The sequence below is a fragment of the Castor canadensis genome, chromosome 6 (assembly GCF_047511655.1).
Source record: "Castor canadensis chromosome 6, mCasCan1.hap1v2, whole genome shotgun sequence".
Taxonomy (NCBI): Eukaryota; Metazoa; Chordata; class Mammalia; order Rodentia; family Castoridae; genus Castor; species Castor canadensis.
In genome coordinates this window covers 168,411,682-168,430,892 of record NC_133391.1, presented here as the reverse complement: position 1 = coordinate 168,430,892, position 19,211 = coordinate 168,411,682, and the positions used below count along the sequence as shown (strand labels likewise).

The 19,211-nt window shown below is 38.9% G+C and overlaps 1 protein-coding gene across 7 annotated transcripts in view; it reads right to left on the bottom strand.

Moving 5' to 3' along the window:
• Ctnnd2 (catenin delta 2) overlaps window positions 1–19,211 on the bottom strand; it is an 858,282-nt gene that overhangs the window by 240,298 nt on the left and 598,773 nt on the right. For all 7 annotated transcript variants that reach the window (XM_074077729.1, XM_074077725.1, XM_074077730.1 and 4 more), the window contains one exon: window positions 14,593–14,725. In XM_074077729.1, the coding sequence (XP_073933830.1) occupies window positions 14,593–14,725 (133 nt within the window). The remainder of the gene's footprint in view (window positions 1–14,592; window positions 14,726–19,211) is intronic.

The following is a 19,211-nucleotide window of genomic DNA, read 5'->3' as shown; positions in this document are numbered from 1 at the left end:
AAGAAGACTGCTAATCAGCTGACCTTATAATAAGGATTTTGTCCTAGATAATTCTGATGAGCCCAATGGGATCTCAAGTTTCCTTTAAATGCGATAGAAGGAGATAGAAGTGTGAGAATCAGAAAGGTGACAGTACAAGGAAGACTCAACTGGCTGTTGATGACTTGGTAGACTGGAAAGACCATGAACTAGAGCACAGAAATCTTGACAAAGGAAGTGAATAGATTCTACACTATGACCCCAAGAAAGGAGCACAATACTGCTAACATTTGGATTTTAGCCCAATGATGTCACTTTTAGATTTCTGGGCTCTTAATGGCTGTATTAAGCTACTAGGATTGAAATAATTTGTTACAGCAGCAACAGGGAGCTAATACATAGGTAGATGTCTCCTGTCAGGTTATATACTCATGAGAAGCACTTCAGTCTTCACTAGGTAACAAGACAGCTGCTTTTATTAGCACAGTTGTGGATAGCAGGAGACATCTTTGCCCACTTGTTCCAGTAACCAAGTTGGTGCCCATATGCTCATAACCTACACATACATCATCCTCTTCTGCTCTGACTCTAAGGACTTATTTTGCTGGTGGATGAGATGCATCTATAAATGGCATGGCCAAACTTAAGTCTAGAAGAACCAAGGCAATCTCAATATCTTCTCTGCATAAATAAGTACCAAGGTCAGGGCACTCATTTCTTTGTCCTTTTTCTTGAATCAATAACCAAAACACTGGCCACTGCCCACAGTCACTGATAAATGATTCTTTTTTCAGATCATTTCAATGAGGAAATGCAGAAAGTCTTCACAAGGTGGCAGGCTGCACACTGTATGGTTGGCCCTGTCTGTGCAAGTAATGCATAACTCACTAGAACTAATATCTATCCAGACAATTTATGTAAAAGAAAACAAACTGGCCACCAATGAAGATGTACTATGGTATTTTAGTTTTGTCATTGTTTTACTGTCATTTTCAAAAAAAATTAGGTTGGAATGAGGTTGCCTTCCAGAGTATTCCTTTATTTTGTATTCTTGCCCATAAGTCTTACTGTTCTGATAAGGAATCATAGGTTGGGCTTATTTTTTTCCTGGAGAACAGGGTAAAATGTCACAAAGGATCCAGGGGAACCAATGGGATGAGGTTTCCTGATTTAGTGGAAATCTCTGGTGTAGCCACACTGAGAGAATTCTTGAGAAAATCCTTGCATTTATTCAGAGAGTTTTGTGGCAGATCCTTTTTACTATAAATGTTTCTGGATATTCCCAAGGTTCGACAGGAATTTCAGGCTTCAAATGTCTCTTAGGGGTGCTAGCAATCTTTACCCGTGCCAGTAGCAAGCCTGTAATCACTTTTCAAAAGATAAATACTAATGGGAAGTACCTAAAGTAGTTCAAAACCTTAAGGTTATCATTGTTGTGCCCCTACTGACTTTCGCCATGAACTCCGATCTCTTTGAATATGTCTGAATATTGTTACTGTTTACAAAAATGAGCTTGTTGTGGATCTCAGGTATCCAAGAATGTGCCTATCATTTTTATCCACTAAGGACCTTGAGACCTTCTTATGTTTGGGAACACGTTAAAAAAATGACTTCCTTCCTTCCCTTCCTACTTCCTTCCTTCACTTCCTCTGTTAGTTCTCTTTTCCTTGTTCGCTCTCACTCCCTCTCTCTCTCTCCTCGTTCCTTTTCTCTTTCCCTCCCTCCTCTCTTTATTTTTCCTGTTTCTTTACCTTTTTTTTCTAATGGGAGTTAATAATATCCCCAAATACATGATGAGATTTCTGTAGAATCCAAGGGATTACACAAATTGTTATATTTCTTATTCATTGCAGGGTTGTATTGGGATATTTTTCATCAGTAAAGAAATATTTCTGATTCTTCAAATTTTACTTGTTGGGCTGTCCCTCACAGCCTTAACTTGTCACCTGAGCCAAGCTACTGCCAATTCTGTCAGCCTTCTGTTTTATAAGCCTGATAATTGTTTTGTCATCGAAACCATATCTTGGTGCATCTTTTATTGCTAGTAAATCTGGGTCGCTTTGCAGAAGTTTTGGCCATCAGGAAGATAATTAACATATTCTTGTGTGAAAACTGTTAGATAGTATGATCTCTCAGGTAAAGGAAATTTGAGGGTTTCTTCACAGAAAGTGGGACTGAAAAAAACAAAAAGAATTTTCCAGATTGATGACAGCCCTATAAACACCTGATGTCTGTTGAGCTTCCTTATTAGCTTGAACTATATTGGAGACCGTCAGAGCCACAGGGAGTCCCACTCTAGACAGACATTAATAATCTATACAGTCAAGATGGAACTGACTGGTGTAGTCAGATAATTCGTTTGTGTAGACAAGTATGAACGATGGGACCAGCCTCCCGTTGGTTACTTCCTTTGTCAATAGAAATGTTGCCAGCATCTTCTGAGAAAGTGGATCCTGTTTTTGTTTTGACACTGCTGGGCCTTTGCTGACACAGGGGTCTTGCTTAGTGTGCACAATCACAAGTGCCTTATGCTACTGTTTTCACCATACCCCTCATCATTCAAGTGTAAACCCATTGTGGCCAGTACATGTGCTTGTCTGGTTAGATATGAAAAAAGACCTTTTCTTTTTGAAAAGCCCTCTGTCCATCCCCTCTCCAAGAAACCTCCAATTCTTTAGCATAGTTATCAAGTACAATTGTACTACTTATGCCCAGAAAATGAACTTCTCCACCAAATGACATAAAATTGGCCTCAGCACATGGCCTAAAGTCTGTAGGAATGCTGGGAAAGTAACACAGCCCTCCCTAGAATGGAGATTTCTTGGCTGCTCCTTGTCACTCCTCTTGTGCTACTTCCTCCATCATCTGCTCCATCTGCCATTGCATGAACTGAATCAAAATCTGTCTCCAAAATCACTGTGTCATCTCTTTTCATTGAAATCAGCAATGTTCAGCATAAATACTTCAAATTTTCTTCACCCTTTCAGGGAAGAGAGAAAAATATTGCTTCTGATTTCGTTTTCTCCCAAGGTAGAGAGGACATCAGTGGACAGGGTCTTATGTGGTAAGTTGAGCAATTCTCCTGGCCCAAAGGTCCACATCGTAATTCCTGAATCCTGTGAATATTTACCTTATATAGCTAAGGGGAGTTTGCTGTTATGATTATGTGAAGGAACTCTGAGATGAGACAATTATTTTGGATTACCTAGGTGGGCCCAAGGTTGTCACATGAGTACATACAATAAGGAAGCAGAAGGGTCAGTCTGAGAAAGGAAAGGTGTTGGGGATGTCTTGAGGTTGCAAAGATGAACCATGAAGATGAAAAAAAGTGTCAGGAGTCAAGGAATGTGGGCAGCATCTAGAAACTAGAAAAATCAAAGGAACAGATTCTCTGTACAGGCTCCAGAAGGAACAGCTCTGGTGATACCTTGACTTTAGCCCAGCAAAACTGATTTCCAACTTCTAACCTGTAGAACTATAAATTTGTGTCACATGAATACATGGAGTCACTGTTTATGGCAATTTATTTCAGCATAACAGAAAATTAATTGATAAAACCATACTCAATGTCCTCTGACCAATGTTTTTCCTTTTCCTTCATTAATGACCACACAAACACCTCCTTTCAATCTAATCTCTCCCAATTTTGTTCAGTCTCTTCCCAAGGTCCATAGCTCCTTATTTTTCATACCTATAGGACTTACACTAGCTTCATGTATAATCCACTTATGGCAAGTTAGGCAAGGGAATCCTAATTTCCCCTTGGGATTTATAAGTGATTATAACATTAATAAATGTGAGGATCTTCTCATAGAGGGTTCCCCAGTCATTATAATAACCATTGTTTTGGTAAAAATAAATATCTGGCCCCACTTGATTTGAAGCATGATCACAGATATCAGTACAAATAAGTGTGGGCCACACAACTGCCACTATTTCAGGCTAGTTACAGGGTTGGAGGTCAATTAGATTTTTCTAACTTTTACTATAAGTCTCACATAACATGGCTTTTCTCTAGGGCAGACTTGAATTAGAGGCAAAAGCATTAGATTGCATAGTTACTTCCCAAGAGTTAATTCTTATTCCATGTACACTCTGAAGTTGCTATTCATGGCAGCACACTAATCAATGGATCATTCCTTCTCAGTATACCTGATAATACTTTTTACTTTAATTTTTGCTGATGTTTATTGGAAATAACTTTTGCCCCAAAACCTCTAGAGTTACTTGTTCCTGGCCTTCTGGTCATGTCTTGGTGAGAAACAGTGATGGAGTTAGGTATGCTTGATAAGCTGGGCCAGCAGGAAGGTACCACACAATGGTGACTTGCTCATGGGCACCACCATGCCGATGGCACCAGGTACCCTCTCTGTGCAGCCGTCAGAAGTAGGAAGAAAAAGTGGTGCCTCCCATGACAGAGCTGCTAGGAGTGCTTCTGAACAGGAGTGTTTTCCTTAAAACTACTGAAATAACTGGATGTGTGCACATGTGGTGAAGCAGAGGGGTGATTCTGGAGTTTCTTTATCAGTACAAGAAGGAAATAGCCAGTGAAAAATTTATTCAGATATGTCCTTTCCTAAAAGAACTCTTATGGAAATTATGCAGCACTGAATCTTCAGAGTCTCCATTGATAAGGAGTTTGTTCTTCAATGATCTAATTTTAGTACAGCAGCTTCCCTTACCTGCAGGTTAATATGCACAGTTTCAGTTATCTGTGGTCATTTGCAGGCTAAAGAAAGTGAGCATAGTTCAATAACAGAGCAAGAAAGACCATGTTCACATAACTTTTCTTATAGTATATTATTATAATTATTTTATTTCATTACTAGTTATTGTTAGTTGTTTACTGAGTCTAATTTACAAATGAAACTTTGTCCTAGTAGTCACTTATAGAATAAACATAATATATAAAGCTGTTAGAGGCATCCCCTACAGTCTCAGAACATATCCCCCACAGATGGGGGGAGACTGTATCTCTTAGAATAGGACAGGGTTATCCAAAATTGGAAGTAGAAGACCTGGTTCTCATTTTACTCTGCATTTTCACCAATAGTACACAAATAGCTCCATGAAAAAGGAAACAGACACTGTAAGACAATCTAAAGAAAGCCTTCTGTCCAATTGTATAAGCCAATGTTTATCATTTATCTGTGATATTATTTATCTTCAGAGATTATAAAAAGACAGAAGAATGATACTTATAAAGGAAAAGTTTTATTCCTGATATGTTTACAGACCACCTGTGAAGATGTAAAAACCTATATAAAACACAAATTTGGATTATATATAAAAGGAAGGGGAATAGTGGGTAGGTGATATATTCTACCCTAGTGAAAAGGAATGAGAGAAATGGGTGATATGGGTGGTAATTCATTATCTACTTAACTAGCCTAAGTAGAATTAAATGAAGGGGATTCCAGCAATCAGTAAGAGAAAGTTCTCTTTGGATTTAAGGGTAATGGAGATAGGAGCTGACATTCTTTCTTCTCCTTTGTTCAGTTCACAATGGAGTCTCAAAGCTTACCAAACTCTTCTCATAATGGCTCTGCAATTGCATCCTTACTCCTTTTCATCTGTCTTCATTGTCCTTGACCCCCTTTCCCTAGACAACAGATTTGCCTATCACCAATGGTTGGTAGCAAGAATGGCCCCATTTCCACTCCAAAGCCCATAAGGAAGTCTTGTAGGGACTAGGCCTTCCCAAGAGGTGGCAAACTGGGGGGTCAGTTCTTAGTGTTCCTACTGAAACACTCTTTTTCCATTCCCATTAATACGTAGATAATGGATGTTATTCATCCACTGCTAGTGTTCAGAGGTCATGTTGGCTTAATAAGTCTTTTTTGAACTGTGCTGAGAACCTTGTCTCCCTATTACCAGGAAAAATACACTTCAACCATAAGATTATTTCTTCCAAAAAGTCCTGGAAATTGAAGACAGCATGTAAAGATGCATAGGAAATACAGAAACATCCATACGTATAATTACATGCAAATAACAAAGGAGTTAATGCCTACTCAGTGTTTTACTTACTATGCAAGAGGCAAGTTAATTAACAAATTCTGTGAGTGCAGAAGAACAATTTGAATTTGAAGAGCTCTTCAGAAATTGATTTTTTTCTTTCACTTACATTCAGGGTTTGGTTAAGAAGTGCACAGTGGCTGCCAAATCAGAAAAGTCATCCTATAATAATCACCTATAGGCATTCTTGAAACAGTTAACACACTTGTAATGATTAACTTCACTTCATAGAAAGAGATCTGACAAAACATTTGTGGGATAGTTTGGATACAAAGACACACTTCCTCCAGTCAGAATTGAACTAAAAGATGGCTAATCCAAAAATTTCCTACACTTAAAAATAAGTCAATTGAAGTTCCACTTCAACTCACAGCAGCTGGTACCCTCCATGATATTTGGCTTCAGAGATGTTAAATGTTTCCAAGATGGTGCATGCAGAGCCCAGGGAGCAGGGTTGTTCCACATCTGAAACTACCAGGATGGGGTCAGAGTCTTTGGATTTAGAATAAAATGGAACAATAGCATCGGTGGGGCTGGAAAATGAACAGGATTTCAAAAAAAAAAAAAAAAAGCCCAACCAAAATCACTAATAAAAATAGAGGCTGCAGGACTAACAGGTTAGCACAAAAGCATCATACACAGGAAAAGTATGCATTATAATCCATGCATGGGTATAACATGACACAGAGCCTTCTTGAAATGTTTCTGTCAGTATTTTGACAAAATGTTCTCTCTAGCTCTGTGTGCCAGGAAAACCTGGAGAAGCTTTGGAGGGAAAAATCAAAAAGATGATAGATAAACAAGATGCCCCTTCTTTGGTTCAACGATTTAGAGATTTTTCACTTGGAAACAAAGCCTAAGGGTGGTGAGTCGGCAGCAGTAAGAATCAAAGTGTTACCAAGAGGAGAGAGGCCAACGGTTTCTGCTACCTCTCCTAATGACTAAGGTAAAGGAATAACCAAAATGCTAGCAGAAGAAAGTACACATTGTGTATCAAGGTGGGCCATGTTCCTGAAGGACGGACTAGCTCTTCAGGTATAAATCTTTTCTGAAATGTGAAGTAGGGAATCTCCTTCATAAATGTACCAAGGAAACAAAGCATGGTGAGAAACTCCAGGTCCTCCACCTATGATGCACATGTGAAAGGAATGACATTTAGACAGGTCATTTGCTGCTTTTGCTCATTATTTAGGGGGTGGGAACATGAAAAATAAAAAGGTTCCTTCAAATACAAAAGAATCATGGCCCAAAGAAGGATAAAGTTAAAATAACCCAAAATGAAATTTAGGAAACCCAGCCCAGAATCTTCACAGTTTTCCAGGTGACTTTCTGACTCATATCTGAAAGAGATGAGAGAACCTGTGCACCTGGTGGTTTGAATCAGATATCTTGTCTCACTGCATGATAACTACATTTCACTACAATGTTAGCCTGACTCCTTAACTTCCATCCACTTAGTAAGGGCATCTTATTCCAGTTACACAGAATTCAGCCTGGCCATGTCATCACTTGGATCCTTGCCCCTCCTGTTCCCAGCAATTCACACATCTGGAGAGGCTGGACACCACCTCTAGGATTTAGTGTGTTTTTTCTCGTTCTTTTTACTTCTTTGCTATTGGGGTGGGGAAGAGATGTTTCCTTACACAAAGACAGGCCACAAGGCTTCCATCTCTTTTCTGTGGATCATCTCTGCCAGGGTAGCTTGTATACCACAGCAGAGGCCAGCCAGGTAGCTAGAGCTCTCTGTTGCCCTGAAATGGGCAGCCTCACTCTGTCATCTGGTACCTGTCTGGCTTCATCCCTTACTGCCATGTCCCTGCAGGAACATATCTAAATCCCCGACATCCCTAGTCTCTTATCTCCTTCATGACCGTGTCCTAGTTCATCTTCCTTGAGGGGACTTTAAACTTGAGAAATCATTGTGTCATGTCATCAAGTCTGATTTCTCCCCCGTGCTTTGGCAGTACAAGGCAAGTCGCCACCTCAGGGCTGAGTCAGCTGGGGGAGACTGCAGATTTTGTTTTTTGCTGTCTTCTACAAACTGTATGGTTCTTCAGTTCTTCCTTCCAGCTCTTCTCCAGTGTGCTTTCCATCTCTATCCCAGTTCTCCCATTGAAATTCTCAATGTAAAAGGTCCTGAAACTTGTGAGGCCCCTACTGCCATTAGAGAGGTTATCAAGGAACGTTCTTCTATCAAGAAATTGGCCCCTTCTACACTTGGTCTTGGTAATCGTGAACTCATTTTCCCATGGCCCTACGACTGCTAACGTCTTTACTCAGTGACCTAGGGAGCCAGAAGGAGTGAGTGCTCATTTGGTACCTCACACAGAATTGTCACACTGATATTCATGTCTTCCCTGATTTCTGGGAGGAGGGTCTTTGCCACAGGAGCCTTTTATTTCTTTGCTCTTTAGAAAAGTTGCCAAGACCAGGACAAGCCTTGGGGTGTCTGACAGATGCTATGACTGGTTCATGTTATGAAAAGAAAGGAGGACAGAGAAGAGCTAGAAGGAGCAGGAGATGCAGATGGAAGGGTCGAGAGGCCAAGAGCAAAATGCGAGAGAGAGAAAGAGATGTACATGGTAGGGAGGGGCAGGGTGCCAGGCTTTGGATTTAAAATAAAATGGAATAACAATATTGGTGAGACTGGAAAGTAGTCAGGAGCTCAAAAGAGCAAGACCAAGATAATTTACTTAGGATGAGCTAATAAAAACAGAGGCTGCAGAACTAATAAGTTAGCACAGAAGTGGTGATGACATTGTGGACAGGAAAAGTGTGCAATGTATTCTCTGCATGGATCGCCCCAGACAACCTTCCTTTTAGTAAAAAATGCCACTCATCACCAGCATGTGTGTCTCTGGGTGGCTTTGTCTTTGCTGTTTTCTCCATCTTTGAGAAGCCCGTGATTTTGATGTCCCTCTATGTTGAAATATACCTCAGTGGAATCAAGTCTGTCCTCTGGTTGTAATTCTGCCTCAGCCTGTTAGCAATATTGCCTGCCTGTTATCTTCTCCAGTGAGGGTGACTCATGGCCCTCTCTGCTTGACGTGCTGGCCCCATAACTCTTGTTCTGCCTCTCTCATCATCCTTCATGTGTGAAGGACTAAGCCTTCAGAAAATAAAATTTAAAAAAGGCATTGGGCCATCTTCTCCACTGGCTCTGGGTTAATCCTGGCTGTGATGGTGCTCACTGGGGACCACACGTCATACCCATCCTATGTTCATGAACGCTGTCACCATTGAGTGGCTTCAGCTTCTCCAGAGTCCACTCTTCAACCAAGACCCAGCTCTTTAGCCCTTACCACACCATGGCTCTCTTCCTCACCTTTCCCTGCCTACATTCAAGCATGTCACAATCACATTGTCTCCTTGGAAACAAATTTCATAGCTCTGTTTGTTAACCTTACTGCATTTCTTTCAGCATGAACAGATCTTCAAAGGTGACAGGAAAAGTAAAGCAGAGTATGTTCAACTATTCTGTCTATCCAACTAGGAGATTATTTTCATACTTATCTATTGGAAAGAGATTTCTCTAATTAATATTCACAACATATACTAATAACAACACATTCATTAGCCCCTTGCCTTCTGCCGAAAGTCTCTGTGTTCTCTCCACAGAGATATGGAGTCTCCATGGCATTGTGTAGTTTGGGAGACTAAGACTCAGAGAGGTGAAGCAGCTTGCTTAAGGTCACAGAGCCAGATAAAAGTATAACTAACATCCAGGGTTCAAATGCAGGCAGTCTGATCCCAGGGCCCTTGCTACAAGCTCATGGCATACTGTCTACTGATCTCTAGCAACTAAGTTCCTTTTTAGAAAATGTGGAACAATTTATGATGAAGGAAAAGAGGAAATCATTCAAAGGCAATCAACTGGAAAGCTGGATCACAGCTTCTCTTGAGCTACATGAGGTAGAAAGAATCAAGAGTAAAATATGAGGCACTTTAAGTGTAGTAGACAGGAACAAGTTTCAATTTTTTTAATATATGAAATGTGCTCAATTGGTTTGAATATGATCAAAATTATGGTGGAGGGAAAGACATACATATTTTTATATATGGAAATCAATTTCTATGATTTAGTTGGACAAAAATAATTACAATTTGAAAAAGCATCACCATATTTGATACAAATGTATTGACATTATGTGGATACAGGCATGAGTGTGTATACACACACACACACACAGACACACACACCCACAGACAGGCATGGTAAGAGTGGTAGATGCCTATAATTCCAACACTCCAGAGGCTGAGGTAGGAAGATTGGGAGTTCAAGGCCTGCATTCAACAGTGAGATCTTATATAAATCAGTCAATCAATAAATATACCCATAGACATATATAAGCTGAAAAATTTAAAGGAAGATATCCTTAAATCTAAGTACTCTTTCATCAGTTCTAAATAGGTAACTTTTTTCTGACAACTTCTGATCTTTAAAAACTCAGTGTAGTCTTCACTGTAGAAAGCAGGCTCCAGAAGTCTGAACTTAGAGCACTTTGTGATACTCTCGGGCTGTGGATAACTTTCCATGTGCTTACCACAAGGTGTCATCATACCCTGCTTATATTACCTGTCCAGTAAGCTGGGGATTCCTTAAAGTAGGGTCTCTATGTTAGTAACACAAAACAGGCTGTGGGTGAAATCTTTTTGTATTTTCACTAGATCTGAAAATTTCATTTTTCTACAAATAAAAGCACTTTGTAGGAGGTGGGATGATACGGTAATTGGGAAGACATTTGTTGACATAGGAAAATATAATCAGGATTGGCTTCCTAGAGCAATAGTCCTTATCTTGGAATGCTGTAAGTTTACTATATTTGAGCTTCAGACAATTCAGTTATGTATTTGATTATTTTTCATAAAAAAAGAAGTGATCAGGGGAAAACCCTAAACTAAATGTTTGTTGGTGGTGGTCACTTGACATTTCTTTGCAAAAAAATGAGCACAAGCTAACCTTTCCCTTGTGCAATGTCATAAAGTCTGAGTTTTTTAAAAAAGGACACCTTGTTTTAATAAATTGTCCTATCCTTAAGAGAAACAATCTTTTAAATTATTCATACATTGAAAATTTTTATTAAATTAATTAAAAGTCTTATATTCAAATAAGGTGTGAATGCCTCATATACTAAAATATTTAAAAATTTAAAAAAAATCCTTTTTTGCTGCTTGAAACATGGAATTTCTTTTTAATCTCTAGGAGGCACATTACCTTGAATGCCACCACACAGTGTACAATTACAGGTATACGTCCCATTGTGTATTACTTGTCAGGTGTGAATATGAGCGTCCAGCTATTTGCCTACTCTAACTTGTGCATAAGAAGACATGGCGATAAAAGCAGGAAGGAACTGCACAAACTGAAATCTTACCACCCATGGAGGGCACTCACTATTATTTCACTCAATGAAATGTTCTTAATCTTCCTAAATGAGGAGAAGCTTCTCAAAAAGAATGAAGAAAGGACTTATGAAAAGTACTCAAAAGTAACTAAATATTGAGGCATTTCTTAAAAGATGCCTGCAGTTCATACTTAAAGCAAGTTTCCATGGCCAGTAATTCCTCTAAAACTCAATTATGACATTTCTAAATTATGACAATTTAAGAGACAGCAATAGAAGGCAGGCATCGTTCATGTATTACTGGCATCTATCCATGCTTCTCATGCCTTTCCCCTTGAAAAGGGCCACACAAACTTAGTGTGTGTTTGCGGCAATAACCCAGACCCTATCTTTATCTTTTCTTCTTCTTCCACCCTCTTTTTTTCTTCAGCTACTTTTTTCTACATGTTCCCCTCCAAGGGTTTCAGACACTTGCTGATCTTCAATGGATTTATAATCAAATGTTCTAACTGGGTTCAGGACACTCAGTGGAATGCAAACTGCTCCTTGGTCACAGATTGACAACCTGGACCCTTCCAAGCCCTTTCTTCTTAGTTCTACCTCATTGCTCGGAGGTGTACTACAAGACTCACAAATCTATGCTCGTTAGATCAGTGGGAAAAGTTTAGGGATGGGACTTATATCTGTTAACTCACAGAAGTCAGTTCTCGATTTTGTATCTATACAACCTGGCATCAGTTTGAAAAGAAGTGAATTTCTTATATGAAAACCATATACAGCACTGCAATAAGGAATGAGAAAGGTATGATTTATGACTCTTTGCATATAGAAGATTTAATTCTGCCTTTTGCTCAATGTCCTATTCATTGTGCTAGCAAAGTCAATACCAATAATGAAATGTAGACTGAAGGGCTAAATCAATTCAGAAATGCAATAGGAAGGCTAGAGGACTGAGTAAATTTGGAAAGGCTAGTGCCTGCAAGATTAGTATTTGGACAATAGGTAATTACAAAAATCAATACCTGTATATGAAAACACGACAGGCAGCCATCCATCACAAAGGGAGGACCAATTACTAATAGTTTGGGCTCTGGGTTAAGATGAAGAGAACAAAACAAATCTCTGCAGGATCTTATCAGAATTTTCTCAGAGGCATTTGCATGCCTTCCCATACGACTATGGAGGAGAGAGCCAGGGAAGCCATGAACGGCTCATTCTGAACTTTATTTGGCCACCCCTTCACTGTACAGCCTCTGTCCACTGCAGGGCAGAGAGAGGAATGCTTCTACAGTCACAAATAAGTACGCTGTCAACTTCCATCCAGCCTGGTGACTGAGCGGCATCAAGACCAGATCATGGAGCACACACAGAGCTCACAGACAAGTGAGCCATTTTCTGATACTTGATTTCTGACAACTTAAAGAGCATCACCTCCCTCTTTACCTTCCCCTCCTCTGAGCAGGCTGAAAAGAAAGCTTGGGCATATTTTCTTTAGCACCAGCAGGAGCTTCAAACCACACAAGGTCTTGCATGTAGGTGAGAACACACTCCATAATCACCACAAAATCCTAAGCCCCAGCTCTCTCCAGCTGTTTTTCAGACTACTAGGAAGCTACACTGCTCATTCCTGAAAGCCTCATTATGTCTTCACACCCTCCTGGCAGTTGAGTGATACCAGCCAATTCAACATCAGCATGAAATTTGGGGTGGGGTCCACAATGCCCCTGATTCAACTTCATGTCAAAAATGGAATTAAATGTTTTCACGACCTTTAGAGAAATCCCCAAAATTGTCATCTTCAAAACCAAATACATTGGCATATAAGTCTCTAATCATTAATCTGTCCTTTTGTTTTCTACTAAAAATAGTGAAATCCTGGGCTGGCAGAATGGCTCAAGTGGTAGAGCACCTGCCTAGCAAGGGTGAGGTCCTGAGTTCAAACTGCAGTACTGCCAAAAAAAAAAAGGTTAAAATAGGAAAATCCTTCGATAACTGACATTTGAGACAGGAATCACATAGCTTTGATGTGCTTTAGGTCATTTCAATGGTAGGTATTTTTTCACACCTGGTTTTGTGGACGATATTTTTCCTTATCTATACCTTGGCACAATTGACATCTGAGGCTGGATAATGCTAGGCCATGGGCCTTCCCTGTGCATTATGGGATGTGTTGCAGCATCCCCGATCTCTATGTACTAGACGCCAGAACCACCTACACAGCCCTTCCATTTGTGACAGCCCAAAATGTTTCTAGACATCATTGAAAAATTGAAAAATTGCAGCTCTATATTTTTCTCACGTATTTTCAGAAATATGACTTTTCTGATCATGAGCATAAACCACATCTTTTGTAGTTCCAGTGTAAGAAAGATAGAAAGAAAGATGAAAAGCAGTTAGGCTATATTCATCCCAATGCAAGCAAGCAAAATTTATAATAAATTGCAATTATATCTTCAAATCTCTTCGTTGCATTCTTAAACTAATTTAGACTCATCCTCAAAATTGCTTACATGTCATGGAGATGACTCATTATAGTTTGTAAAATTTTATTTAAAAATTTGATTACTCAGCTGCTTGCATGCAAATACTTGTCTTTTATCTGAAAGAAAATCTGAGTTAGCTGCAGTGACCATGGTGGTTTTCTAGAAATATCACATGTCACAAGTATTATGCACTTTACAGTATTCCTAAAGCATGTCAGAATTGTTTATGTGATGGGCACAGACACTGGTCTCTTTAACGGATCACAAATATGCGTGTTATATCCACTACTACTTTTGCAAATGGCACCTAAGTCTTGGTTATAAGACAAAGCCAATCGACTGCCTAACGTCCCCATCTTATCAATGAGTCATCTGAGAAGGACAGACCACAGTGTATATTAACTACAATTTGAGGAGATTAAAAATTAATGTTTTGTGTTTTTTTAGTAGGGGCAGAAAGGACTGTCAGAGATAGAATTGGGAAGTGGAGGACAAACCACACCAGAGTATGGCCTTGACAATCCAGTTCTGCTGATACTGGCATGCATCTCTGCTACTCTGCTCCTCAGTAGTCAAATAAGTAAGGAGGATGTATGCATAGCCCTGCCAATGAGAGAGATGAAAAGTGCTATGCTTCAGTCTGAAAGATAGATCTAAATGCTGATGATATAACTTTAGCTTTCCTATATCCCTTGTCTTTCAAGATTCTTCTAAAAAACTAAATACTTATAAATTCGACATTATTCAAGAATTCAAGTGGCACTTACCTCAGCTTTAATTTTATTGTCTCCAAAACACAGGTGTTGTAAATAGGCTGCAGCATTAGACTGGACTGAAGGAAACTGATGTTGCAACATCTGGATCACTTCAGGCAGTTCTGGGTCTCTCCATCCAAATTCTCTGAACAAAAGGAAGGCAGGAGAAAGTGAGGGACAAACCCTGTGCATACTGCCAACATCCAGTTAAAACGTTCATGAAATATACTGAATAGTTTACAAGGAAGTACTTCACAATGATTGTTCTATTTTCATATACATAGATCCAATTAAGAAAGGATTTGAAAAGATCTTCTTTACTGAAGATTTTTTAAGTGTATACATGTGTACACAGTTATATTTTGATTATATATGCATGTCATAAAGCTAAATGTTTCTGAAGATTATGCAAAATAACCAGATGGCACATGATTTTATTAATATACACATTTTTCATTTAGGCTTAAATGGATAATTTATAGAGGTCACAGTTTTCTAATACATTATTTCAACACTGATTTAACAGACAAGAAAAATATGATTAGAGTGGTGCAATTCAAAATATCGTGATTGCAGGTGATATTGATATTATTGCTTTATTATTATTATTGTTAATTTCTTCTTTAAAAATAAACAAAACTGAGCACTGCAAAATATAAAAACATAGATTTTTAAAAAGAAAAAGAAAAATCTAGACAGATTCCTTAAGTGATTCTCTGGGGATAAAAGTATAGCAATAAGATGACTTTATAAAAGGAAATAATTTAAAGAGCTAGTTTTATTCACAGACTGTTAAGAAATTTTATGCAGTGTACATTCTCCTTCTGCATCCTTCTTTTTACATCTGAGCTATTCTGAGAACCTAGCTGTTTATTTCATATTAATAAACACACTCTAAAATATTTAAGTCTATTTTAAAAGAGAAGTTTGGTTATGCTATTATGCCATGAATATTCCTCTATGAAATCCCTCAGCTCACCCAGCTAGACTATGAGACTAACAGAACCAACTCTATGGGTTCTATTCTTGCAGCAGGGAATCCAATTTTTAACAGAGAAATAAAAAAGCAACCTCTCCGACCACAGATAAAAATCTGACCCCACAGCCACAAAAGGGTACTATTTCTCTGAATGATGGGCTAAAGGAGAAGAGAGATGGCTTTGGAGCAACCACTCCTACTTCTTGTGAACCAACTCGAAAGTATACATCCTACTGGCACAGGTCAATGCTGTCATCTGGGCAGAGGAGTCTTGAAAAATAGGGTAGAGAAGGAATACACAAAGGTTAAAAGTTTTCTCATAGATTCCAACCTGTTCTCTTTATCTTCCTTTTATCACAACCAGTATAGTTGTCAAGCAAATCCTGAAACATGTTGGTGCTTCCTTTATAGCAGTTGAAGACAATAGGAAATAGGATGGCTTTTGAAGTGGTTTGGTTTTCATTGGAAAGATAAAGAACTTGATCTCACGTGCAGTAAGTATTCAATAAATTTGCATCCATATTAGGCAGATACACACACATTCCCCACAAGACAGATAGCATAGTAACACATTTGCTGAGAAACATATCAAATCCTTCGTGCCTGTGTGCTCACAGTAGAAAACAATGATGGACTAAAGATGAGAGGAAGGTTTTCCCTTTTAATTTAATTTCCTTTTGTTGCATGTTTCCAAAGCACCTCTGCAACACTGAGATAGCACAGTTCTTCTCATAGCAGTAGCCCTCCAGAGTTATATTTTATACAAATTAAGTCATAATCTGCTGAGTGCCTTTAAATTAAACTTGAAAGTGCCATGTAAAGACCTGGGTGGCTAAGATGAATTCAGGTAAGCTTACACTTTTGGAAAGCGATTAGTAAAGAACTCACTGCAGTCTATTTTATTGAACGGACTGTAATTGCTCTGTTAAGCAATGACTTACAGGGCATAGATCAAGAACATCTTTTGAAAAAGACCTCCTGACAAGTCGTAGGGACCTATGACTTGTAGGTACATGTGCACACATGTATCTACACCCCCCAAACTCACATGGGACAGATGAACATGCCAAAGAACCGTAAGTATAGAAGAGATCCAAGCCCCTCACTGACAGGCCAAAAGAAAGGCTGTTGCTAGCTCCTGCTATCCCCATCCACAAACCTTTGTCCTCCATTCTGCCCCCACAGACCTAATTCCTCATCTGCATTCTACCTACTGACAACCAATCCATCGTATCCCACCTCAATGCTCTTCTTACTAAGTCATGTAAACATGCTAATACGACTTGACTTTGCTGTCTCTCTCCTTCAGTCCTCAGTGGATCCCACTGTCATGGGAAGGAGACAAGATATTCCCATGGTTTTTAGGTGTTGCTGGGTCTTCCCACTCCTGCTTTGCTTGTGTGACTGAGCCTGCACTCTCTGGCATGGGAGACATGCTCCTAGTGGATGATCATTGAACCTGACTGTTGTAGTGGGACAATAATTCCTACCTTGGAGTATTGTTGGGATGATAAGTAATAAAAGATACACCTGGCACACAGTATAGCCATCTAGAAATGTCAGGTGTTACATAAAACTAGACAAAGAAGAGAGAAATAAGAAATAACCCTCAATAATATCCTAAGAAGCAGAACTCATAACTCTCACTTGTTACTGGGCTTCACCTTAGAAATGTTAATGGAACTGGAGAATATGCAAATGCAACCTTTTCCCCATTACAAGTTGTCACATAGACCAACAATATTGTGACTAAATCCTCACTCATATATGGACTGTCTGAGTTGTTAAAATCACATTGCTCAACACTGGCTCAGTAGCAAACAGTTTGAAATTCCTTACATGTTAGGCTGGTTCTGAAACCAGAGTTGGTGGACTGTCACAACATCTGATCAAGATTCCTCAGGCAACAGAGCCTGAGGACACCCAGGGTCCTTATGAATTCAAAATTTGTTTTTCAACAAATCTTCATATGGGAGGGGACACTGTTCTCTTTGGTTGTAAACTCAACAACTTCCATAAGGACCTAGCTGGACATACTGCATGTGTACAGAAATCTCAACCACTATAAACTTCTGAATTCAACTATGATACATTGTAAGAACTTTTATAAATGTCACAATGCAACACCAGCACAACAATAAAAAAAAAACAAAAAACCTTCTGAACTCTAAAGTTGTAAACACTGTACTGACTTTGATCTTTAGATCCAGAGTTATGAGATAAGCTGCTTTGTTTTTTATTTCATTTTGATGCATTTGGGAGGGGGTAAGGGGTGGTGAATGAAAGAAAGGTAGATAAAGTGATTTCTTTCTTTCTTTATTCATTTTTTGTCTTTCTGAATTTGGCTTTACTGGCATAACATGATGATTTCTACTTCCATCAATTTTCCTGAAAATAGCATAGTTTCATACTTCTTTATCGCTGAACAAAATTCCCTTAAATAAGTAACACATTTTCTTTATCCAATCATCTGTTGTTGTGCATCTCGGCTGGTTCCATATCTTGATTGTTGTAAATAGTGCTTCTACAAACGTGTGTTTGCATATATCTTTCTTGTATATTTATTTAGATTCTTTTGGGTATATGCCTGAGAGTGGTATAACAAGTTCATATATTGTTCTATTTTTAGCCTCTTGAGTAAATACCATACTGATATACACAGTAGCTGGATATTATATTCCCACCAGGAGTGTATAAGTGTTGTTTTCTCACATTAACCCACACACATCCTTGCCAGCATTTGTTGTTGTTTTGCATGCTCAATTGTTATATGGTTTTTAGAAAGAAATGGCTTCCTTTAAGCTTTGCATTTTGAGTAAAATGGAATTCCCCAAACCACTTCATGAGCATTAATTCACTCCACCATGACTTCTGGGTCCAGCCTCATGATGGAGCAGACACATGCCACAGGCAGGTGTGCCTGGTTCATGGTTCATGAGAGATCTTACAAGTGACCCTGCCAATAGGATAGAAATTTACAGAGGAGAGAAGGGACTATTGTTACCTAGCTGAAATGACAGAATCTCATCAGGAAATCAAGGGGGAATGATCTGGAACACTCTATACCTATCCCAATATTTGTAGTAGGTCTCTGGTTAGGATATGTGTGAAGTTCAATAGCAACCCCTAATGTCTTCCAGGTCCTAATCTCTGGTATCTGTGAATACCGCCTTACATGGCAAAACACTTTTCAGATGTGACAATGGGAAGGATCTTGAGATAGGAATTTATCCTTGATCACCTAATGAACCCCAGATGCCACTGCGTATGTCCCTAAAAGGGAGAGTCACAGAAAGATTTAACATAAGTGAACAAGGCAAGACACAGTGAAGTAAGATGCTAGGCGGCTGGCTTTGAAGATGAGGGAAGGGAGCATGAGTCAAGGAGTATAAGGAATGCAGCTCTAGAAGCTGGAAAAGGAAAGCAAATGGATTTTTATTGCTTCAAAGCATTCTATATGCATGTATAAAATTAGAATAATGAAACCCTCTATAAATTGTTTTTAAAAAGGAGGGGGAAGGGGGATAATAAAGTGTAATAGAGGGATTTTGATCAAAGTACATTATATGCATGAATGTGTGTACATATATAAATATATACATACTTACATATAAGTTTATATATCATATATGTGTGTATAAGTGTAGTTATA